At 43.7% G+C, this 25,512-nt stretch overlaps 1 protein-coding gene across 1 annotated transcript in view; it reads left to right on the top strand.

Moving 5' to 3' along the window:
- The window catches only part of dock10 (dedicator of cytokinesis 10), a 339,343-nt gene that overhangs the window by 299,230 nt on the left and 14,601 nt on the right, over positions 1 to 25,512 (top strand). The window contains exons 50-54 of the mRNA XM_078208965.1: positions 14,054 to 14,200; positions 14,483 to 14,693; positions 15,773 to 15,963; positions 21,448 to 21,548; positions 22,784 to 22,922. Coding sequence (XP_078065091.1) covers positions 14,054 to 14,200; positions 14,483 to 14,693; positions 15,773 to 15,963; positions 21,448 to 21,548; positions 22,784 to 22,922 — 789 coding nt within the window. The remainder of the gene's footprint in view (positions 1 to 14,053; positions 14,201 to 14,482; positions 14,694 to 15,772; positions 15,964 to 21,447; positions 21,549 to 22,783; positions 22,923 to 25,512) is intronic.

Here is a 25,512-nt window from a genome sequence, read left to right as displayed (position 1 = left end):
CAGTTTCCAAGTTTCTCTTGGCCTTTCTATCGAATTCAGTCATGTTTAGTTTTATGGACTATGTAATGTATGACCTTTGCAAGTGTTGTAGAAATACCTCTCATGCTTGTTCTCTCTAAATTGGGTGCAATATTGCTTAATTGTTTGGTTCACCTTGGCAGTAGTATACATAGTTTTTTTAATGCAGAATTTTTCCTTCTTTCCACTTCTTCAAGGCTGTGGTAAGTTTTTCCTCTCTGCTCTTTTTTGAAGGCCCTTTCATTTCTGTATGGTGATCCTCTAGCTTTCCCTTAACAATACAAATAAATAAACTAACATTGTTTTGTAATTAATTATGTTGTTGAAAATTATGATCAGCAACCTGAGATATAGAAATGTGCATCTCATTGTATTGTCATGTTTCTTGTTCTAAATGTTAGTGGAAAGTGCAAGGTGATTTCAATAACTGCTGTACATTTTTGTCACTGTTTAGAGTGATCATAACAGATCTATGATGGGACTGATCTAGGCCATCTGCAGCATGGATGGTACTTTTGAATGTCTACACTTTGTACCGCAGCCCCCACTAAGATCAGAACTAGTGAGACAGATTGACATCTCCTGAAGTGTTTGCAGTGCATTGCCCAGATATTAAGTTTCAAGCCCAACAAAAAAATTGTCAGTCATTGCTTATACTATCTGGCGCAAGATTAGACAAAGAGGTGTGAAATTTTGCACCAGACTAGGATATTATAACAGTATAATTTGTGACTTTTGTATTTATTTTGTATCTAGCCTTTGGCAAATGAAGACTAATTCTAGGTTAGTGTTTCGTCATTACTTGATAATTCAAGTAATTGCGGCAATGACAAAATCTGGCCCATTTGTAAAAATTGTTGACTGTAGATTAAATTTGGCCTCTTTAGCAACAGAATTGATTCACCTGAATACATTCAGGAGCAAGGAAAGAAAGAGAAACTTGTATTTATATAATGCCATACATGACCCCAGGATGTTCCAAATGCTTTACAGTAAATGAAGTATTTTGAAGGGTAGCCACTGTTGTAACATAGCGTGGCACCCAATTTGCACACAAAGATCCCACAAGCAAGGTGGTAAATAACCGGATTGACCTTTTTTCCATGTTGATTGAAGGATATATTTCGGTCAAAACATTGGGAGAACTTCCCTGCTTTTCTGGACAGATTTCTTTATCATTTCTGATGTTCCTGTGGACTAATTTTTAGAGAATTTTGTTATCTGCACATCCCCCTCAATCCCATCTTAATGGTGTTAGCAATTCCTCCATGTTGCATTTACATTGCAGGGGCCACTGGTCCCTCTGTCATGGAGACCAACTTTGTGTTGTTTCTTTCTTGAATAGCTAGAGGGAAAGATTCTATGCAAGAATCACAGGCAGTTCATGTATGGATGCCATGAACTGCCTTCATATTCTAGCAATCCATAAATCTCTCTTCCTTCCCATATAGTTTCGACAATGTTTATTTTATGTCCATGTTTACCAATATTTTACACCACTCCACAGTCTAATCCTACTCTCGATCAGCATTTCTATACATTAGAAATCATGGGCCCAATTCTCCCAAAAAAATTCTAAGTGCTGAATTGGTGATAAAAATGATGTAAATCACGATTGTTTTTTCAGTGGGAGTTCAGACTCGAATCTCTCCCACACTGTTCACTGCAGAGGTCACAATCGTGAATATCATTAAAAGCTTGGGGCCTATTCACGCCAGAGTCTGACAGTTTCAGGCTTCTGCACATGCGCAGCGGCCCCAAACTGTCAGATTGCAGTTTGCTGGCCAGCCCGGGACCCTCACAGTGCTATCCCCCATTCCCCCCCCCCCCCCCATGGCCCGATCACAGCCTGCACAGCATTCCCGGGCCAGCCCAAACACCCCCTTCCCCCCCGTCCCCGTCCCATCCCAGTGTACCGCGATCTCCAGCCCCCCACTTCCCCGCCTCACGGGAGGCAGAGCCCCACCCGGCAGACCATTCTCCCTCCCAGTCCGCCCTGATCACTGGCCTCCCTCCAGCCCTGACCAATCCCATCTGCAGAGAAGCAGCGGGACACCCCCAACCCACGATTGCCCCTTGGCATTGCCTGATGCCCGGTGGGAAGTGCCAATGTGTCCCCTGGGCATGGGCACTTTGCCCCTTGGGCAGTGCGAGGGGCACAGGCTGGCATTGCCAGGGTGCCCATGCCCAGGGGGCAACACCCCCGCCCCCTGCAGCCCATGCCCCTGGGGCCACCAATTGCCCCCTCCCTTCACTCCGGTGGAGTGTCTCACTAGTTCTCAGCAAGTGGGGAGCTACTAAATCCACCGGAGTGAAATACTCCTGGCGGGGTGGGAAGTGCTATCAGGTCTGGAGAATTCCGTGCCCGGCCCGATAATCACATTTAAAATACATTAAAACCAGATTTAAATGACTTACCTATCTTCCCTTCGGTTTCCAACGCGGTCTCGATTGCGCCTGCTCTCCAGCTGTGGGAAATGTGCATGCGTCGGGGACGCATGCGCGAATCCTGTGAAATGGCCGACACGCATGTCTCACATCCTGATGTGCCAAAAAAGTGTGCGTCGGGATGGGAGAATTGGGCCCCTTATGTTTGTGCATACTTTCAATTTACAAAAGCTTACTGACACTTTTGTCACATTTTCATGTCATCTTTTCCCATTATAACTTTGTGTTTACACCTAATGTAAACTTGTCATACTGGAAATCATACCCTCCCACAAATGGCACTGTAGCTGTGGGACTGTTCTGCCCTTCCCAACCCCTCAGCCTATATTTCAGAGAAACACTAACCTCACTTCTCTGCTCCCCAAGTTTCTATTTTTTTTGCTATTTAACTACAATTAAACAGAATCATAACATGTAACACTAAAGACCGGTCTGACTTTAAAATAGTGACTTAACCACATGTGTGACCAATTCCACTGATCCTTCAGCCTTCCCACTCATTTCCAACTTGGTGTTGCGCCTGTAAAATCAAACCATGAAATACTGACTCGTACACTTTGGCATATATCTTTTCAATAAACTTATCAAATCCCCTCTTTAAAAGGAGAACAATCATGGTTTCTGGCAGATGATTCCACATTCTAAGTGAATCTTTGTGTAAAGATGTTTTTTCCTGAAATCACTCAGTTGAATTCTTTTCATTGTTTTAAGAATGTGTCCTCTGATGCTGCCCTCTGGATTAGAGGAAATATTCTATGCTGCTTGGGTACCATAATCCTTCTCAATTTTGAAAATCTGACTTCTCATGACTCTTCATAACTGTAATGCCTCAATTTCACACATTACCCCAAATTTTCTAAAGTACTGAAGTTCCTTTACCTATCCATTTGCAGGCAATTGCTGCAATGTTTTCTTGAGCAATGACATTTGATGTCTAAATAATTGGATGAAACCAATAGTCCCACATGTAGATTATCTCTAACATGACAAATGATAGAAGAGTCAGAAAGCAACCTGGCCCAGATGATTATCATGTTAATCCAGTAAATCTTTTCATTCTATGAATAAATCTGGATAATTCAGTAAGGATGTGGAGATGCCGGCGTTGGACTGGGGTAAACACAGTAAGAAGTTTAACAACACCAGGTTAAAGTCCAACAGGTTTATTTGGTAGCAAAAGCCACACAAGCTTTCGAGGCTCTGAGCCCCTTCTTCAGGTGAAGAAGGGGCTCTGAGCCCCTTCTTCACCTGAAGAAGGGGCTCAGAGCCTCGAAAGCTTGTGTGGCTTTTGCTACCAAATAAACCTGTTGGACTTTAACCTGGTGTTGTTAAACTTCTTACTGTAATTCAGTAAGAACAGCTTTATGCAGAAATATTTTTTACATTTGCTATTGTACATGAGAAAAATGTTCGTTCTATAATTCCTGCAGCAATTCTGTGCAGATTTTGATTATATCAATCTTGTTAAAGGAAATGTACACAACTTTAATGGAACACTATGAAAGAAACTGATATTGGAGCTTGAAATATAGGCAATAATCAGTATCCAAAAGAAAATTGCTACTTGTTGTTTTCAGATTAAACATGAAATGAATTTTGGAAAATACTTGGCTATTGGAGACAATGTAATGGTGCTAAATATAGGAATGATAACTGCATTTACAAAACAATGAAATTATATAACATTAAAGTACCAGGACTTGGCTCATTAAACCACAGTTCACTCGTGTAGAATCTTACTTTTCAACCATACTTTCAGTTACCTCACAATACACTGTGTATCGGACAGTTCATTATGTTAAAGGTGCAATTTTTTAATTGAACCCAGAAAGTTCAATAAAGAAAATGTCACGGAACGTTGGAAAAAAAAGTAATCAGCCGAAGACATAAGAAACTCTGTTGATTTGTTAATCCTAATGTAATGTAACACTTAGGTAGCACCACATTTTTCAACCCTCATTCCTTCTAATGTGGCCAAGTGACACGAGGGTTTTAAATAGCACATTCCAGTCCGATCAACCAGTTTAGACTTTCCCCATCTGGCCTGCATGAAGTGCTTTAACAATGCCTGTGATGTATGGTGTATACAATCTGCTGACGCAAAAGATGTCTTAATTTCAAAATATTTTGCTCACTTGAAATATCATGTAGCAAAATGAGATTATGCATTTAGGAAGATGCTAGAGGGAAAAAGATCAAAGGATATGTCAATAGGGTAAAGGATCTACATTGGGATAGACATGTTGGGCCAAATGGTCTGTTTCTCTCCTGAAGAACTCTGAAATTGCCGATTCAGCTGCCTTTTCTGTTCTCTTTCCTTGTAATTTGTGCCTTTTCATTTACTAAGTTTCCCAGCTGCCAAATCTATCCCCCTCCCTGGCAATCCTCTGAGTTTAAACCAGTCTGTTTGCAACATTAGTGTCACATTGATTGAGCTGAACCTGGGACCTCATATTCCTTTCATCATCAAGTCCACCTAGTTCCACCCCATAACATCACCCCAACTTCATCCCTGACTCAGTTAATCTGCTGCTAAAAATCCCTTATTCATGTCTTTATTACCCCTGGACTCAACTATTCCAACACATTCCTGGCTGGTCTCCCATATTTTACCCTCACCCTCTGCCCCACCTAACCCCCCCCCCCCCCAATAAAATTAAAGCCGTCAGAAACTCTCCTGCCCATATATTAACTCACAACAAGCTCCATTCGTCTATTGTGCCTGTGCTTGCTGGCCTATATTGATTCTTTTAAAGCAATAGCTTGATTTTTAAAATTCTCATCCTTGTTTTCAAACCCCTACTTGGCCACCCTATCTGTTGTCTTCCTCCAGCTCCAAGATATCTGTGCTGCCCTTCTCTGACCTCTAGTGCATCCACAAATTTAATTGCGCCACCATTGTCTTCAGCGTTCTAGGGTCTAAACTCCAGAATTCCCTCCGTACACCTCTCCAACTCTCTAGTTCACTTTCCTCCTTTAAGACACACTATGAAGCTGCCTTCTTTGCCCTAGCTTTTGGTCATCTAAACTAATACTCCTTCTGAGGCCCAGTATCAAACTTTGTTTTATAGTGCTCCTATGAAGTGCCTTGGGACATTTCATGACGTTAAAGGAACTATAGGTTGCTGTTCAAATTATTTGCAGTAACTTTGGTTATTCGCACAGACTGGTTTTCAGTGTTTCAGAAACGAATGGATGAATACAATACAACATGATACACATTGGGCGGGATTTTCCGGCTGCGCTCACCCCAGACCTTTGCATGATCCGTGTCCTGCCCGCTACGATTCCTATGCCGGGCGGGACGGGAAAATTCTGCCCATTATTTTTACTCTGGAGTTGGGATAAACAATGTCAAATACTTGAATTGAAAGTGACATTGATTTCAGTGCAAGTCAGTGGAGTTACAAGGATCTAAATGACAAACTACAAAATAGGAAACAAAGGGGGCGATATTAGTGGCGGCCATCTGTGGGCTTCCCACTGGGCGCCACGGCCTCCGCGTGTCTCTGGCTCCTGATCAGCACGGAGCTGATTACAATATGGAAATCCCCCATTTGCATCCTATTAGTGGGCCTGGGACTGAATTCTCTGGGCCCACTAGTGTCTCCCCCCACCCCCATCCCTGCCTTGCCGGGAGTGGTTCCCTTCAGCAGTCTTTACTCCTGCTCCCTGCTAATGGGGAACAGGCGGCCCAACCCCGCTGGTAGGAAGAGAGGCCATTGAGGCCTCATAGAAGGTCAGCAGTGAGGGGGAGTGCCCCCTGGACAGTGCCAGCCTGGCACACTGGCACTGCCTAAGAGGCACCTTGGCACTGCCCACTGGGCATTGGGCAGTGCCAAGGGGATGGGGCCAGGGACAAGGCCTATTGGGGGGTGATCGATGGGGGTGGGGGGGGGTCCTGCTACTACTCTGCACTTGGGAGCAGTGACAGAGGGAGGGAGGATGGCGATCGGGCTGGCCATCGGGGTGGGGGTCAGGGCTGCCAGGGGTTGGGGCTGGTCAATTAGGAGAGGGGGGGTGGAGGGACTTCAGGGAGATTGGGACTGGCTGGTGTGGGGAGAGGTGGGGGGGATCATTGGGGCTTGCAGGGAAGGTCTGGGAGTGGGGTTGGGAGGTCAGAAGGCCAGCAATGGGGGTTTGCGGGGCTGGCTGACAATGGTGGACAACTGCGCATGCACCAATCTCCGCCCTGACAGATCGGCGCATGTGCAGTGGCCCGCTTAGTGCTATGTCGCCGGCCTCTCAGTTGGCACCCCCTATTTTCCAGAGTGAATCACGTTAGGGCACTCTGTGATGCACAGAGTGTCGGAGATTCATTCTGGAAATCACGCAAAAAAAACCGGCGGGATTTACTCCCATTTTGTCACACATTGAGGACTTAGAATTTTTTTGGGAGAATCCCAGCCACTCGAATGAAATAATTCACTTGGAATGAAATAATTTGCCAGTATTATTTTAAATCAGACTAATAGAACAAAATTAGACTTTTTATTCTATATTTCACCTGACCTTTGGCATCTGATTTAGCCTTTATGACACTAAAAAGCAAATAAATATTTTGTGTCAATACTCTCGAGTATCATGTTTCAGCTTAGTGGATAGCAAATTGTCTTTTTTTAAATTTTAAAACGGTTTGCTCTTGTAACTTCTAAAATAATCCACACGGTGACAGTATTTATTAACAAATGAATACAGAGCTGCTATAGCATGCTATTGGAACACTGGATGCATTAACATGAAACCCTTGGCTATCAATAAGTCATGCACAGCTAAAATAGCTGCATCTGATTAGAAATGTCAATCTTGTTTTGTAATACCATGGTATATTCATTTTCAAATGAATTACTCAAATTTCATGAATTTTATGTGACTAAACTATATTATTAAAGCTACTTTAAAGACAAATACATATTTTATATTAAACTGATCTTTCTCAACACCCAATGACTGTAACATTACATTCTGCACCCTCTCCTTTCTTTCTCTATGTATGGTATGCTTTGTCTATACAGCGCGCAAGAAACAATACTTTTCACTGTATCCTGATACATGTGACAATAATAAATCAAATATCAAATTCACAATGCGGAATTGAAATAAAAATGAAAAGCAAAATTCAAATCTTGAGTTGGATAGTATTTCAACTGTCTAAACTAAAATTACTGTAAACTATTTCATTAACCTATAGACCCCTGAGCAACTTTTATCATTTCATAAATTTGTTATCCTGTTTGGACATGCTTTAAGAAAAGGTACCGCCAATATTTTCCCAGACAAAGATTGAAATTTCATAAATAACTTGAGGGCTACTTTATTATGTAACCGGTTTGTTAGCAACATGATACATTGGCTGAAGCAACCACAGCTTGTGGGGAAACTCAGCCATTGCTACCACTGCTGCACATAAACAAAGTGACCATGTGTCAGTCTTCAGCAAGGATACAATTGTGCTTGGTTGTGATGCCTCCACCACCGACTGGCCTTAAAAAATACAATGTAGAGACTTGTAAAGTGACAACTTGCATGAAATCTCAGGAGACTTTTGTCACCCATGCAACTGTGCTGAGAAACTGGGGAAAGAGGAAAATATTGCAGAGGAGCAAAATAAAATTTCAAAATGTTGTATGGTGTGTAACAATTTTACTGAATTCCCTTCCATGTAAATTTAAGTATCATTTGATGTCACCTTTGGAAGTGGAAAGAAATTACAATATTCCTGTAGACAATAAACAATGTTTGCAGCACGGTGGCACAGCGCCAGGGACCTGGGTTCAATTCCAGCTTTGGGTGACTGTCTGTGTGGAGTTTGCACTTTCTCCTCGTTTCTGCGTGGGCTTCCTCCGGGTGTGTCTGTCTCCTCCAACACTCCAAAGATGTGTAGGTTAGGATTGGCAATGCTAAATTGCTCTTTAGTGTCCCAAGATATGTAAATCAGGAGGATTAATGGGGTAAATACATGGCGTTACTGGGATACGGCCTGGTGGGCTTGTTGTCACTGCAGACTCGATGGGCTGAATGGCCTGCTTCTGCACTGTAGGGATTCTATGAATTCATGGATTCTATGAATCCATGTGCGGGTTAGGTTTATTGACCATGATAAAATTGCCCCTTAGTGTCAGGGGATGAATAGAGTAAATATATGTGGGGTTACGGGCATAGGGCCTGGATGGGATTATTGTTGGTACAGGTTCGATGGGCAAAATGGCCTCCTTCTGCACAGTAGGAATTGTATGATTCTAAAATTTAGCATGAGTCAAGCTGTTAAACCTATAGCTTCAATGCAAAGCAATAGGATTTTCTAACAATATGTTAACTCTATTGTTAGTGTAATGCAGGTTAAAATCCTGCAGTAGGTGTGTGAATAGAACCTTTTACTTCTTGTATGCAGGAGGAAGTGCAAACACAAATGGGCAGTGGAGCTGCTTCCGATATTCTTCACAATAATGAATAAGCGACAAATTGATTTTTTTAAACAGTCAATCGTCTCTAGTGAGTCATTAATCAAACTTCAGAGAAAACTAAAACTGGAGAATATACAAAGGATTTCTTGATGAGGGTAGACCTCAATTAATAGCGCGGGAGTGCCACTTTTGTTGTTTCGTTGGACCTGCCCTTTGAATAAATATCATGGTGAAAGGATTTTTGACATGTTATTATGTGCTACATTCAACAAGCTCAACTTGCATTTATATTGATGTCCTTAATGTAGAAAAATGTCCAAAAAGGTTTCACAAAAGTGAAATGAAAGAACAATTGAGTGTCATGGAAGGAGAGATTATTACTGGTGACCCAAAACTTGATCAAGGAAGTAGATTTCAAGTAGGGTTTGAAATAGAGGCTTAGGGAGTGAATTCCAAAGTACGAATGATGGTAATTGAAGACACAGACACCAATGGCGAAGCCCAGGATGGTGGTGATGAGTATGTGAAGAATGGAGAATTGAAGCGGGATAGTGGGCTGTTGTTGCACTGAGATACAGAAGAGGTTTGAACATGGAGATGGGTCTTTTAAATTTGAGGTGTTGGAGAACTGGCAGTCAGTAAGATCAGAGGGCGAAGGGCAAATGTCGCTTAGCATGGGGATAAAGAGAACTATAAAAATTGAGTAAATTTGTTTTGGGTAAAGTTGATACAGCATGTCGTCGCAGCTTGACAGAATAATAGCAATAATCTACAATTCTATCATGCTTTAACGTGGACAAACATTCCTAACCAATTCAGAGTTACTTTAAAATTCAGCTGTTCTGTTATTATTATCTAAAGTGTTAAGTCCAGGAACGAATGTCCTATTCATAGCTGGTAATGTGGTTGTTGGTGCATCTTTTGTTGTGTCAACCATTGCCTGTGGTTGATTGCTGGAAGCAAAATTCCTTCCACAATGAGAGTACTCAATTACATTAAAAAAATTGTAAAAATCTAATGTCTTGAGTGTTCATTTATTAACTGAATGTGGCTGCCAAATGGAAAAACTACATAATACCCCTCTATGACTGTAGAATATATCTTTGTTTCTAAAATGAAACTGAAGCATTGTTTTTCCTTTTGTTATACCTTTGAAGGAAAATTAATTGCATTTATATATTGAAGATGGGAAATCATAATGGCACCGGGTTAGCACTGCTACCTCACAGCGCCAGGGACCCAGGCTCGATTCCCGGCTTGGGTCACTGTCTGTGCGGTGTTTGCACATTCTCTCCATGTCTGCGTGGGTTTCCTCCGGGTGCTCTGGTTTCCTCCCACAGTCCGAAAGTCTTGCTGGTTAGGCACACTGGTCATGCTAAATCCTCCCTCAGTGTACCCGGAGTGTGGCGACTAGGGGATTTTCACAGTGGCTTCATTGCATGTTAATGTAAGCCTACTTGTGACTAATAAATAAGCTTTAACTTTTTTTAAATCATGGGCTGAATTTAATAGGCTCCACCATGGTGCATTTGGTGGTGGACATTCATTTAATCAGACAGGAGGGTGGTGGACCCTGCCACCTTCCTGCCTTTGCTTCCATTAAGTCTGTGGTGGGAAGGCTCGTGGGAGGGGTTCCTCATTCACTGATACATGTCTGATCAAGAAATCCGGCATTGAGAATGGTGGGGCACAAAGAACCACCCCCATGCCCTTGTTGCTGAAGTCTCTCTACCCCCATTCTGTGATTCCCCTCCCACCATCACATATCTGTGGCCTGGGTCACTCGACGACCCTGGGTCTTGGGTGTATGCATTACTGACTGCAGCCACCAGCTCCCTCGTGGCGCTGCTGTACAAGAGAGCTGTAGGCTCTGATTGGCTAGCAGCTCTTGGCAGATAGGGCTTGCACCACAGGGTCCTTCCACCCCAGCATCGTTGATCCCTGGAAAGGCCAGCCATTGCCCTGTTAAGTGCCTGATTAGTACTTAATGGGCAGTCCGTACCATAGACAGTCTACCTGAGTAAGAAGCTGATAAATTTCAGTGAGGCTATCAAGCTCTTAATTCCCTTTTCCAAGAGGGTTGGAAGTTATGGCGGTAATGGAAAGAATGTGGCAGTCTACCACTGGGACTCGAGGGCCTTCCGAGATTCCTGTGGCAGACAGATATGGAACTGGTTAAACTTGTTTGGTGTGTAGTATGCCTTGCACATGACTTGAATTAACCTTTTACATTCTGCTCATGGAGAAGTCAATAATGAGGAATTTTGGGGGCAATTCTCCCAAAAGTGCTGAATTGGCAAGAAAACTGGTCTAAATCCCGACTGTTTTTCAGTGTAACATCAGACCTGAATCTCCCCACTCTGTGCAATGCAGAAGTCACAATCGTGAATCTCATTAATAGCACCCCGACCGATCCCAATGCAGAGTGGCAGAGGGACCTCCCCATCCCCACCGATCACCCATAAGGCCCTTCCCACAATAGGCCCCGCCCCCTTGGCACTGCCCGAGGCCTGGTGGACAGTGCCCATGCCTGGGGAGGGCCCTGATAGCCCACCCCCTTCACTCCGGCGGGGTCTCCCACTAGTTCCCCGAATGTGGAGAGCTACTCTAAAGCCTGCTGGAGTGAAATACTCCTGGCGGGGTGGGGGATGCTATCGGGCCCGGGAAGTTCCGTGCCGGGCCCGGTAATGACGTTTAAAATACATTTAAAAAAAGATTTGAACCACTTACCTCTCTTCCTGCTGGTTTCCAGCGCAGTCTTGACTGCGACTGTTCTCTGGCTGTGGGAGATGCGCATACATCGGGAACGCATGCACGAATCCCGCGAAATGGCCAACATGCGACTCTCCCATCCCGACGTGCCAAAGAAACGTGCAAATCGGGATGGGAGAATTGCCCCCTTTGTGTTTCTCATATTGCTGTGTTGAGAGAGAGTCAGATCCACACCTCATTTCTGGGGATTTTGTGAGCTATCACCTTCTAGATGTAATTACACATGAATGAGTACAATTGAAAGAATGAAAATAGGGACTTGAATATATATATATATATATAAGATCCATTATTCTGCAGTTGGTCTGTGCTGTTAAATTGCTTACCTGAAAATTACCTCCATAGGTGAGGGAGGTTACTTCAAATTGAACATTAGGACTACTGAAACAATTCTTACTTGTTTACGAGCAGAAAAATCTTATCCTTGTTCATGATTCCATCCAACTCTCTGGCAGTTTACTCAAACTGAACGAAATGATTCACAGCCATTGCTTATTTGACCCTAAGCAAGTTTAGAATTCCACATCTTCTCCAGTATCAAAGTTGCCTATTTCCAATTTAGCAACATCACCGATCTTCACTGCATCCCGACTGCCACTGATCCAGTTATCCACACTTTTTGGTTTCTTTAAACTCTTTTTTTCTGATGTTTGTCTTGCTGGCTTCCAGTGCTCCCCTGCGCTCAAACTCCTGCCTGTCCAAAACTCCGTTTTCCAGATCCTTTCCTTCACTAAATTTCCAAGGTGTAATCTCACTTCTCTTCACTGATCTCCATTGGTTTCCATCTTAATGTCGCAAATTCAAAATCATTGTTCTCCTTTGGTAAACCATTACATTTCCCTTCCCTACCTTTGCAACTCCCTCTGTTGTCTTATGCTCCATTGGTCTTCTGACTCTAGTCTCCCACATGTTCCATGCTACTTTTCATTCAGCCAATTTGGCCCTGTGCTCTGCAGCCTCCTTAAGTCCCTCCTCTTCTCTCTTTGCGGTAAACTGTTCCCTCAAAACCCACCTTTTTGACCATACCTGGTCATTTTGCCTTAGTCTGCTCCTCTGTGGAGCTTCTTGGCTGTCCCCCTATGTTAAAAGAAAAATAAAAGGAGCCATTGTGCTGGTTGATATAAACTCAGGATTAATGACTGAATCAAGCATATCTGGATATTGTTGAATTAGTTCTGTGCATTTTATCAAAATAATACAAACTAACCTATTAATATTTTAACATGATTATCTATTGAATAAGACTAAAAGTTTCAACACAAATATACAAATAAGTTTCCAATTGTTTTTTGTTCAATACTTTTAATGCAAATATTCGTCCCTCCTTCAAAGATGTGCAGGTTAGGTGGACTGGCCATGCTAAATTGCCCCTTAAATGTATGGGATTATGGGGATAGGTTCTGGGAGGGATTATGGTCGGTGCAGACTTGATGGGCCGAATGGCCTCCTTCTGCTCTGTAGATTCTATGATTCTCTGCCCTCAGATTTGTTTCCGCTCCAACTTGTCCTTTGCCCAATGGGTCCTTATTCCTCTGTGAGTTGAGACATTGTGGGCGTGAGGAAGATAGTCACGTGTGACTATGTTAATCACTGTTAAATCACTGCCAGCATAATTTTGATGCTTAGGCTATTTTAATTCCCTGGTCTCGTTTTGCATCTTATCTGCTGAAATCGGGTGAATAGAGATGGCCAGACAGTGGCCAATTGGTTAAAACTGTGCTGCCCAAAAGCTGTCAGCCAACTGGGATATGAGTGATGGGGACATGAGTGATGGAATGATTTGAGCAGGATTTTGCTGTGGGGACCTGGAGATAGCAGAGGCTGCCCAGTTTCCTTTCGAGTTCAGCAGGAATACTCCTGATTCTCCCAGCCGAAAGGAACATTTAACACTCGCCTGTCTTTGCCTCATCAGTCATCAGAGCAGTTTTTATTGAGCCAGCTGACTGTATTGGCAATTCACTCAGACCTTGGTTAAAAGGCTATTGCTGTCCCAGTGATATGACAGAACCCAGATTGGTCTCCTGTGTATAAAGCATACTTTAGACAGGCACCTCAGCAATCATTAAAAGCAATACGGTTAAAATCTCTGCAGCAGGAGAATGGAGCACAGATTTTATCTGTTCTCTTTAGACTGACTCCCATCTGGATTCCTGTCGTCAGGGCACTTTAAATCTACCAATATTTACTTACAGCAGCAATCAGTAGATACAGATCCCAGGAGTAAGAATTTTGGCTATTTTTTTCCACTATGCTAACCAAGAAATGCTAAAACCATTTGGAATGGCCTGACTGAAAATAGTGCAGTTCGGCGATTAAACCTGGGTCTTGGCAGTTTGGAGGATACCGTTACTGCCTTAACTCATATGTAGGAAACCTGTGTTTTAATTTCAATATTTATTTTTATTGATCAGGCATTTTTTGAAGAAGATGACAACAAAGAGTATATCTATAAAGAGCCCAAGTTAACTGGACTGTCAGAAATTTCCCAGAGGTTATTAAAACTATACTCGGATAAATATGGAGCAGAGAACGTGAAAATGATCCAAGATTCCAACAAGGTAAAGGCTGCAGATGCAATCCAGGCAACTTTTGATTTAATTAGCTATTACAAAAGGCATACAAAACCAGAACAATGAAAACAAAATACATCTGTTGTGTCTGCCGAAATCTTATCAACAAGCAACTTAAATTATGAAATTTGGAAATGCAAATAATTTTAAATTCAAGTTTGAGTAATTCTTTTAAAAGTTTTTGCATAAGGAGAAAAAAAAGCCACAATTAGCAGTCTGTATTTGATGATTTTTGTCATGCATCTCAGATGTGGTGTTCTCTTCACTTAGGTCAATCCCAAAGATTTGGATCCAAAGTTCGCCTATATCCAGGTTACCTATGTCACGCCCTACTTTGATGAAAAAGAAGTGACTGAGAGGAGAACAGATTTTGAAAAAAATCACAACATTAAACGTTTTGTGTTTGAAACCCCTTTTACTCTGTCTGGAAAAAAACATGGAGGAGTAGAAGAACAATGCAAGAGAAGGACAATCTTAACAAGTTTGTACTGATTTCTAAATGGAAAGAACAGGCTCTGAATGTTCTAACATCTTTGATTGGGATGGCACAGTGGTTAGCATTGCTGCCTCACAGCGCCAGGGACCTGGGTTCGCTTCCAGCCTCCGGCGACTGTGTGGAGTTTGCACGTTCTCCCTGTCTGTGTGGCTATCCTCCGGGTGCTCCAGTTTCCTCCCATACTCCAAAGATGTGCAGGTTAAGTGGATTGGCCATGCTCAATAGCCCCCAAGATGTGGCGGTTAGGGGGATTAGCGGGGTAAATACATGATGTTACGGGGGATAGGGCCCGGATGGGGTTGTTGTCGGAGAGTTGATGTGGGCTCAATGGGTCAAATGTCTGCACTGTAGGGATTCTATTCTATGATTAGCCAGGTGCTTGATGTAAATTAGAAAGTCTAAAACAAAACAAATAGAATTTCTGTATGTTGACCAATCTGATTCAATTAATTAACCACGAACCATTAACTCTTGTTTAATTTTGGTTAACTTGAGGCTATGATCTGCACAGATCTGTTATGGATTTAAAGGAGAGGGGAAAATTTCTGCAGACCGCTCCCGCTCTCCCCATTCTCCTGTTTATTGCCATTTCTCCAGGGATTCTGTCAAAGTTGAAAATGTAGACTGGGCAAGCCCCGCAGGAGTTTCAGATCATGCTTTCATGGGCTTCTAACTATTGTAATGAGCATAATTTTTGAGCCAGCAACTTTAGTGGAGCTGTGTTGTCTTCCTGAAATAGTTTATTAACCCTTGCTGGTTTTCTAGGTAAGCACAATATTCTAACAAAAGTACTTTCAGCAGAGTTCACTGAGTAGGAATTGGGACCTGTGGTCAGATTTCCCTTCGCTGACAAGGGACACCTAAATCAATGTAGTGCCCTCCTACTGCTATGATAATATTGTACCTGACTCAACGTAGGCCGAGGATTGTTGTCTTGGTCTGTATCGCTTAGTGCCATAGCATTTACTCAGTAACTGTATTAACGTTCTGTCCTTTGTAAAGTAAGTGGAAATATCGCTTTATTGTGCTTTAATTTCGTGAGTATTTTTGGTTTGCTCATGCAGCTAGCCAGATGTTTCCATACGTCAAGAAGAGAATTCAGGTTGTTAACCAGCAAAGCACAGAACTCAATCCCATTGAGGTGGCTATTGATGAAATGTCGAGAAAAGTTTCAGAATTAAATCATCTATGCTGTATGAATGAAGTGGACATGATTCGCCTGCAACTCAAACTACAGGGGAGTGTCAGTGCCAAGGTAATGGTATTTCTGTTCAAAGAAACAAATATTTTTTATTATTGAACTTTTAAAAAAATGTATTAATGCACAGGATATAGGCTTCATTGACCGTGCCAATATTTGGCGTAGGTACACTTAGAGTGCTGTTAGGGAGGGAGTTCCTCGACATTAAAGGAACAGTGATACAGATCCAAGTCAGGATGGCATGTGACTTGGATGGGGCCATGTAGGTAGTGGTGTTCCTTGTCATAATCCTTCTAGAATCGAGATGGAAGAGCTCATGGATTTGGAAGTTGTTGTTGAAGGAGCCTTGGTGAGTTACTGCAGTGCGTCTTGCAGATGGTACACACTGCTGCCTCTGTGCATCAGTGGTGGAAGGAGTGAATATTCAGGATGGCGGAAAATGTAGCAATCAAGCATGGCTATTTTGTTCTGAATGGTGTTGAGCTTCTTGAGTGTTGTTGGAACTGTACTTACCCAGTCACATTGAGAGTATTCAATCACCCTCCTGATTTGTGCTTTGCAGACAGTAGACAGGCTTTGGGGAGTTAGGAGATGAGTAACTTGGTGCAGAATTCCCAGCCTCTGACCTGCTTCTGGACCCACAATATTTATATGGTTGATCCAGTTCAGTTTCTGGTCAATGGTAATCCGCAGGATGTTGATAATGAGGGATTCAGTAATGGTAATACCATTGAATGTCAAAGTGAGATGATTGGGTTCCTTCTTGCTGGAGATGATCATTGCCTGGCATTTGTGTGGCACACGTGTTACTTGCTAATAATCAGCTCAAGCCTGAAAGTTATCCATCGATAAAGCTCTGATGCAGGGTCATCCAGACTCGATACATCAGCTCTGTTCTCTCTCCACAGATGTTGTCATACCTGATGAGATTTTCCAGCATTTTCTGTTTATGCCTCTGAATTACTAGTCCAGTGAAAAACCTGATCATGTGATATTGTATACGTTTCTCAATGAATGCAAAGTAATAAATCGTATCCCCTTTTACTGAAAGACAAATTTTCCTGTTCCGCCTGCCATGGGAATCGTAGCGAGCGTGGAGCGGACCATGGAAAGGTCTGTTGACCTCGGGCGGGATTTTCTGATTTTTTGGGGGCGAACGTGGCCGTAAAATCCTGCCCAAAGTGTATATTTTCAATTAATTTTATATAGTTCTTAACCAACACATTCTTTTCTTTTACAAGAAAGACCAACAGACATTTACATAATATAGCATGTTTAGCCTTTTGACTGGGAGAGGAGTACGTTATTTGTGAGAATTGAGCAAATAATTTTATTTATATTGTGCCAGTTATGTCCTCAGGACATCCCAAAGCACTATGGGAGTTACTGGCAAGGATGTGTTTATTATCTATCACTATTTCTCCCAAGAAGGTGGTGTTATGCCTTCCCACTGAGTGGCTGAAGTTGTATGATGATGGTCAATAAGGAATTCCAGGACGCTGACTTAATGATGATATATATCCAAGTCAAGATCTTGTGTGACTTAACAGGGAGATTGGAGGTGATCATGGTCAAAAAGCATTGCTTGTATTTCTAAGTGGTAAAGATAGCATGGGAAGGAGATGCTATTAGTGTCTCATTAAATGATGGCAACTCTGATTATTCTGGTACAGAATGGAAGGGCCCTATTTTACCATTTTGATTCTAAGTGCTGGGGCGGACGTGAAACTGGGAGTGTTTCAGGTCTTTTAGAGCCATTCTCAGGCACCCCCGTACACACTCTGCCTGCAAAAATATCAGTGATTCCGAATCATGCTGCAGAAGCCAGTGGGCGGGGCTTAACACACCCGAAAACCTACAGCTCCAATCGGCACCTCCAACTGCGCATGTGTAGAAAAGAAATAATAGAATGCGGCTCCCCTGCCACTTCCCTCCCGGGCCAGATAATGTCTCCACCTGACCCCCACAGACATTGCCCCACCCCCACAACATTACTGACCCGCTTATCCCTCCTCCCCCCTTCCCTCCCACCAATCGCAGGCAGAGTGGCAGCGGACACCTCCCCCCCACCCCCCCCCCCCCCCACTGATTTCAGGTAGAGTGGCAGTGGACCCACCCCCCCGATCTCGAGCAGAGAGCTATCGGACCCACCTCCCCCCCGCCCCCCCCACTTATCTCAAGCAGAGAGCCGTCGAACACTCAGCACTTATCTCCTCACTAACTGGAGTGCCTGAATCAGATTTTTGTGGAGCATGGCTGTTTTGCACCCATTCTGGATGGGAGAACACGGTGGTAAAGGTTGGGCGTGCATCCCATTAAGTCAATTTAAATGCATTTCAATGGACGTCATGCCCGTTTCGGCACGGTCCCAAGGTGGCCCTTTTTGGGTCTTGATAAAGGGGGAATCGGCACAGAGGTGGGTCCAGACAAATGTGAGGTAGTGCATTTTGGAAGGTCTAATACAGATAGGAAATATACAGGAAATGGCAGAACCCTTAAGAGTATTGATAGGCAAAGGGATCTGGGTCTACAGGTACACAGGTCATTGAAAGTGGCAACGCAGGTGGAGAAGGTAGTCAACAAAAAACAAAGAACAAAGAACAGTACAGCACAGGAAACAGGCCCTTCGGCCCTCCAAGCCTGTGCCGCTCCTTGGTCCAACTAGACCAATCGTTTGTATCCCTCCATTCCCAGGCTGCTCATGTGACTATCCAGGTAAGTCTTAAACGATGTCAGCGTGCCTGCCTCCACCACCCTACTTGGCAGCGCATTCCAGGCCCCCACCACCCTCTGTGTAAAAAACCCTCTGATATCTGAGTTATACTTCGCCCCTCTCAGCTTGAGCCCGTGACCCCTCGTGATCGTCACCTCCGACCTGGGAAAAAGCTTCCCACTGTTCACCCTATCTATACCCTTCATAATCTTGTACACCTCTATTAGATCTCCCCTCATTCTCCGTCTTTCCAAGGAGAATAACCCCAGTCTACCCAATCTCTCCTCATAGCTAAGACCCTCCATACCAGGCAGCATCCTGGTAAACCTTCTCTGCACTCTCTCTAACGCCTCCACGTCCTTCTGGTAGTGCAGCGACCAGAACTGGACGCAGTACTCCAAATGTGGCCTAACCACCGTTCTATACAGCATAAAGCATGCCGTATACAGCATACAGCATACAGCGTTCTATACAGCATACAGCATGCCGTATGCCTCAAGAAGGCATACGGCATGCTTGCCTTCATCGGCCGGGATATTGAGTTTAAAAATTGGCAAGTCATGTTGCAGCTTTATAGAACCTTAGTTAAGCCACACTTGGAATATAGTGTTCAATTCTGGTCGCCACACTACCAGAAGGATGTGGAGGCTTTGGAGAGGGTACAGAAAAGATTTACCAGGATGTTGCCTGGTATGAAGTGCATTAGCTATGAGAGGTTGGAGAAACTTGGTTTGTTCTCACTGGAGCGACGGAGGTTGAGGGGAGACCTGATAGAAGTCTACAAGATTATGAGAGGCATGGACAGAGTGGATAGTCAGAAGCTTTTTCCCAGGGTGGAAGAGTCAATTACTAGGGGGCATAGGCTTAAGGTGCGAGAGGCAAGGTTTAAAGGAGATGTACGAGGCAGATTTTTTACACAGAGAGTAATGGGTGCCTGGAACTCGTTGCCGGGGGAGGTAGTGGAAGCGGATACGGTAGTGACTTTTAAGGGGCGTCTTGACAAGTACATGAATAGGATGGGAATAGAGGGATATGGTCCCCGGAATGGTAGGGGGTTTTAGTTAAGTCGGGCAGCATGGTCGGTGCAGGCTTGGAGGGCCGAAGGGCCTGTTCCTGAACTGTAATTTTCTTTGTTCTTTGTTCTTGGATTGCACTACTCGCCTCACGCCCAACTTTACCAAGTTTCCGCGCCTGAAAACGGGCGCAATGCGATGGTAAAATCGGGCCCAAGTGTCAGCCTAGATTATGTACTCTTGTCTCTGAACTCATGATCCTTTGGATAAGAACAAGAATGCCACCACTGAGTCGAGGCTGATGCTCCAGTACTAAACAATTAGTAGTTACCATTATAGTTCCCTTTCAGTTCTCCCATCACATACCCATGAACGTAGAGTCACATTTCTGTGGCAGTCAGCCAGCTGGCAATATCTGAAATAAATATATGCTCAATGTATGGAATAGAGCAAATTAAGCGGAGTCAGGCAGGAAGTAAATAAATACATGTGGCTTCAATACATCAAATCAGACTTCTGTGGCATGGGGCCAAGGGAATCAATTAGTAAATAAACATGTCATGAAGAAATGTATTAATGCTTCAGGGAGAATGGATCATCCACAGATTAATGAATTAAATAAATGGGGCCATAATAAATTAAATCTGACTGTGAGAAATGTGAGATAGTTATAAATAAATTGGTGAATTAAATAAGTGCAACCTGAGTAAATCAAAATGAACTTCTGCAAGTCAAGATACAAGATCCTTCCCATTCTGAAAGATGTACTGGTTCGGTGCATTGACCCGAACAGGCGCCAGTGTGTGGCAACTCGTGGAATTTCACAGTAACTTCATTGCAGTTTTAATGTAAGCCTTACTTGTGACTAATAAATAAACTTTAACACAATATCCTATGCTATGATTCTGCTATGGTGATCTCGGGCAATTTATTAGTCGCTCTTTTTCATGCAGCTGATTAGGAAACTAAAGCCCTTCTGAACACAAACTGATTCTTAGATCAGCATCAGTTCCTTAGTAGACCAGACAATCTGAAAAATCTGAGATAAATCTTGTTATGTCCAAGTTAAACTTTAGAATGGCCTTGTAGCACTGACTATAATCAGAGCAACAAGAATGTCATGATATATAATAAAATGCATATATTATCATTCCCTTACCTTTTTGCTCAGAGAAAACATTGTAAAATACAAGCAACTTGGTTGTTTTGGATATGCAGCTGAAGTGTAAGGACACAAGTTTCAAGTTTACAACCATCAAGTGAAGCCGTGTTAAGACTCTTAAAAATGATCGCTATGAGGAACAGACACTGCAAAAGCAATTACTGTGATATCAATTAACCCCTTCAAAAATAATTGAATAAATATTTGATTAAAAATTGAGATTTGGGATATTTAAGCATGTAGGAAAAGGTAATCAAATAATGATTGAATTGTAATGTACCTTTGCTGTTGGAATCGACATTCGTGGAAAATAATTGGCCAATTTGAATGAAGGATATCTCAGTGTGGACAGACATTATGGAGTTTAATTGATTGTCAGCGTATTTAGTTTAACAGGCTCTACCCTCAGATGAATAATTAAACCGGGTAGAGCTGGGTTATAGGAGATGGTATGTTGTTCCTGGAAAGAGTGAATTTAGTGGCCCATGTAGCCTTTTCTTGCTCTCTGTTTTCTTGTATTAATTGAATGCAAACAATGATTCCAAGGATTATATTATGTACATAACTCTGCACATGTATTCCTTCTTTGTGCTTTGCCAAATGTATTAATTTGCAGTGGTGCTTATTTGGTACTATCTTTGTCTGCACAGGTAAATGCAGGGCCCATGGCTTATGCTTGGGCCTTTCTTGAGGAAAAAAATGCAAAAAAGTATCCAGACAACCAAGTCAAACTCCTCAAGGAGATTTTCAGGTAAGCATTGTGGGAGGTTTAATGTTAAAATATGAAGTATCAATTTTCTTGAAATGGTGCATAGATGCAATGATTCCTCACATGCATTCCCCCTTATGATGCCAGTAATATGCAAACCATGTGGTTAGTAAGTCTCGTCCATACAATTAGAAGTTCTATATCCAACAGATTTCCTTTATTTTGTGCCTTTTAAAGGCATCTTGCATCAAGAAAAATTGCACTTGAGGCTGGCTACCCTGAAAACACGATGGACGGCATTAATTGTACAACCCACTGCGTGTTTAGTGGCAGTGGGAAGTGATCCGCCTTTGGATCTATTTCGGGCCATGTGGCAAAAACCTAGAGAATTTATAATGTAAAAAAAGTCAAAATAATTGGTTTTTGAGAGGAAAGAAAACAAAATGGCTTGCATTGTCATTTTTGTGAAGTAATAGGTAAATATTATAAGACCTGTACCTTTCATTATCAACAAAGCAGTACAGAAAAAAAGGTACATCCAGAATCTTAAATCAAATTAAATGGTGTTGAGCAGGACGTGAGGATACATTCAAATCAGACAACTCACCTGATGGGACATGTCAATTTTAGGGTGCTTTTCTCATTGTCAGTGGCCCTCATCAAGTCCCAGGGCAGTGGGAATGGGGAGGGGCTTCAATCAAGACTCCTGTAAAGCCACAGGAAGCACCTCTGCTCCTTTTGGTTTCACAAGAAGATATTTCTCAAATGCATTTAAAACAATATGATACCTTTGGGTTGGCAGCTATTGAGTGGGGATCTTTAACATGCATGACACCCCCTAATCTTTATGTTCAAGGAGATTAATTAGTGTTACAGGCTTTCGCCCAGAATTCCTAATAAATAGACAGCACAAATTTACTGTTGTCGGTTGGACCCAGACAATCTTGCTGCTGATTTGGAATGCTTTATGCTACTTTGTACCCGCACACAGATTTCTATCCGACAACTGTAGCAACAGTACTTGCTGTCTGCATTGAAATTGACACCCACTGTTCTTAACATGTAACATTTGTTGTCTCTGCTAGTTTTGTCACAAACTTTGCAAGTTGTTCTTATTGTTTGTTCTGGGGCTTTTTTGTCACCTCTGTGACAAATATGAAAGCTATTAGATCAGTTTAGTCAAAAGTGCTACCCCTCACACCTTCAATAAATGAATGTCTGGGAATTATGAGATAATCAAGATTAATTTAGTGATTGATTTAATCTCATCTGTGCAGACAATTTGCAGCTGCATGCGGACATGCTCTGGAGGTTAACGAACGGCTTATTAAAGAAGACCAATTGGAATACCAAGAGGAGATGAAGTCTCACTACAGAGATCTGCTGAGTGAGTTGTCTACAGTCATGAATGAGCAGGTAAGCGTTACTATTAAATGCTGCCATCTTGTAAGTTGCACTGTTCATCTGTTAGTTTGTTTGCCCGGAAGTGGGTCCTGCACAGTGTCCACCTACAGGAGGATGCAGAAAGCCCTGTCATTTTGATTTGGGGACCTCATTATAATGTGAGCATGAAATCTGCTCCTCAGAAGGCTGGCTGATGCCCTGAAGACAGGAAATGAGACAGTGGGCTTGAATTTGAAGGTACTATAGCAGCACCTTCAAAGAGGTAAAGTGGAATTATCAGAAGTGTGAAAAGCAGCACTTCAGAGTAGCAGGTAATGTTTCTGTGGAACCGACATCAACAACAACATTAAAATTGGAAGCCTTTACCACTGAAAGCCCAAGTGACTGTCATAAGAATGTGTCTCAAATCTCCATCCAGTTTCCCTTGACTGCAGCTGGGGATCTCACTTATTTATCCTGACTGTGATTTGATTTGTGGGCAGGAGCTGGAAATCATGGTGATATTCAGGCAGGCTGAGAGTTGGGGGTCATTCCCAAGTCTTGCACATAATATCGAGCCTCCCAACTATTTTTGGTGGGAAATCTGACCACCTGGATTGAAGTCCCCTGAAAATCACCTTTGGCAGGAAATTGTCAGTAAGTGACCACTTCCATTTCACACACTATGGGCCCGATTTTACCAAACTTTCGGGCACGAAATCGTGGTAAAGTTGGGCGTCGGGCCTAAAACGTGATCTGCACCCGACTCATGGCAGATCGTGTCTTTACCGAGCCCCGATCCGGGCGTGGGTCTGGCACGCGTCCGAATCAGCCGGTGCGACGATTTAAATGCATTTGCATGCATTTAAATCAACTTAATGAAGCTCGCGCCCAACTTAACCAACGAATCTGGCTTTACCAGGTTGCGGCCCATTTCGTGTCCGCGCATTAAACGACCTGCTAAATAAAAGTCCGAATGGGACTCCAATTCAGCAGGGGAACCGCCGAAGCCAATCCCCCCCCCCCCGACCATCCTTCGCGGACCCCCCCCCCCCGCGAACCACCCCGGCAGCCCCCCCACCCCAATCGGACCCCCCTGGGAGGCAGGCCCCGCCAGCAGACCCACCCCCCCACCCCGGGATCGGACCCCCCTGGGAGGCATACCCCCCCGACCTAGCTTGATCACTGGTCTCCCTCCACCATCCTTCCGATCTGCAGTCCATCGACAGCCTCCTGCACGTTCCTGGCCTTGCTCTGCCTTTCCCTGGGGGGGGGCAGTGGGGGACAGAGATGGAGAAGGGGAGTGACGTGTCTGCCCCTGGGGGGTGGGGGGATGGAGAAGGGGAGTGACGTGTCTGCCCCTGGGGGGTGGGGGGATGGAGAAGGGGAGTGACGTGTCTGCCCCTGGGGGGTGGGGGGATGGAGAAGGGGAGTGACGTGTCTGCCCCTGGGGGTGGGGGGGGGGCACTGCCAGTCTGCAGCCGATCCCTCCTCCCCACTGGAGGAGGGATCGGAGGAGGGATTCCACCCCCCCACCCCCAGGGGCAGACACGTCACTCCCCTTCTCCATTTCCCCCCCTCCCCCAGGGGCTGACACATCACTCCCCTTCTCCATCCACCCCCCGCCCTCCCCCCGCCTCCCACCCCCCGCCCCCCAAGGGAAAGGCAAAGCAGCACGGACAGCAGAGAGGATGAAAGGAATTCCCTTTGGAGGATAATGTCCACGTTATAATCACAGGAACTAAAAACCTGACAGTCCAAAATCTGGGATAATATTTCAAAATGTATATCCTCCCCATCCCTGTCCTGTAATATTCTCCCAGATTTTGGACTGTCAGGTTTTTCGTTCTTGTGATTTGGACATTATCCTCCAAAGGGAATTCCTTTCATTCTCTCTGCTGTCTGAGCTGCTTTGCCTTTCGTGCCCGGGCGCGCTGCCTGCGGTCTGTTCCGAACTGCGCATGTGCAGCTGGAGCTCCGGCCGCTCCAACAGCGCTAAGCCCCGCCCAATAGACCGGCGCCGAGAAAAGCCATATGGGCGCGCTGGAGCGCGGCTGCCGGGCGCGGATCCGTTTGACGACCGGACCCGGCATTTAGTCCCGATTTGGTAAAATCGGCCCCTATGTTTTGATCCCACTCGTGCCCATTTTGAAACACAAACAGGGTGGTCTCGATATGAAATGTCTGCTTTTCTCTGTGTTCTCCTACAGATTTCTACCTTCAGTTGCAAATAAATGGGAATCTTGCTGTAGTATAAAAATGACTGTTCATTCCGATGCCCAGATAATGTAATTAATCCCACATATGTTCCGGTCTTCTGCTAAGAATGCATGAATTTTTAATGCTTTGTTCAAACTGATATTACTTGCCATCTTCTGTAGATCTATGTTTAACGATCATCATTAGTTCTATCAATTCACCATGCCCTTCCCAAAATACTCAAATGCTTCTAAAATACTCTCAATGGTGCTTCCATGTTTTACGTACTCTGGCTAGGATTTAAAACAGACAATCTGTTTTCATTTCAGAGTTGTATTTGCCTTGTTAAGCCATAATATTAGCATAATCATACAGATGCAGAGCATTAAACTCCAACAAATAGATTTTAGCTGATTGCTCCAGT

Source organism: Mustelus asterias, chromosome 3 (genome assembly GCF_964213995.1).
Source record: "Mustelus asterias chromosome 3, sMusAst1.hap1.1, whole genome shotgun sequence".
Classification (NCBI taxonomy): domain Eukaryota; kingdom Metazoa; phylum Chordata; class Chondrichthyes; order Carcharhiniformes; family Triakidae; genus Mustelus; species Mustelus asterias.
Note: the sequence above shows the minus strand (reverse complement) of the source record. Positions and strands in the feature narration are given on the sequence as shown.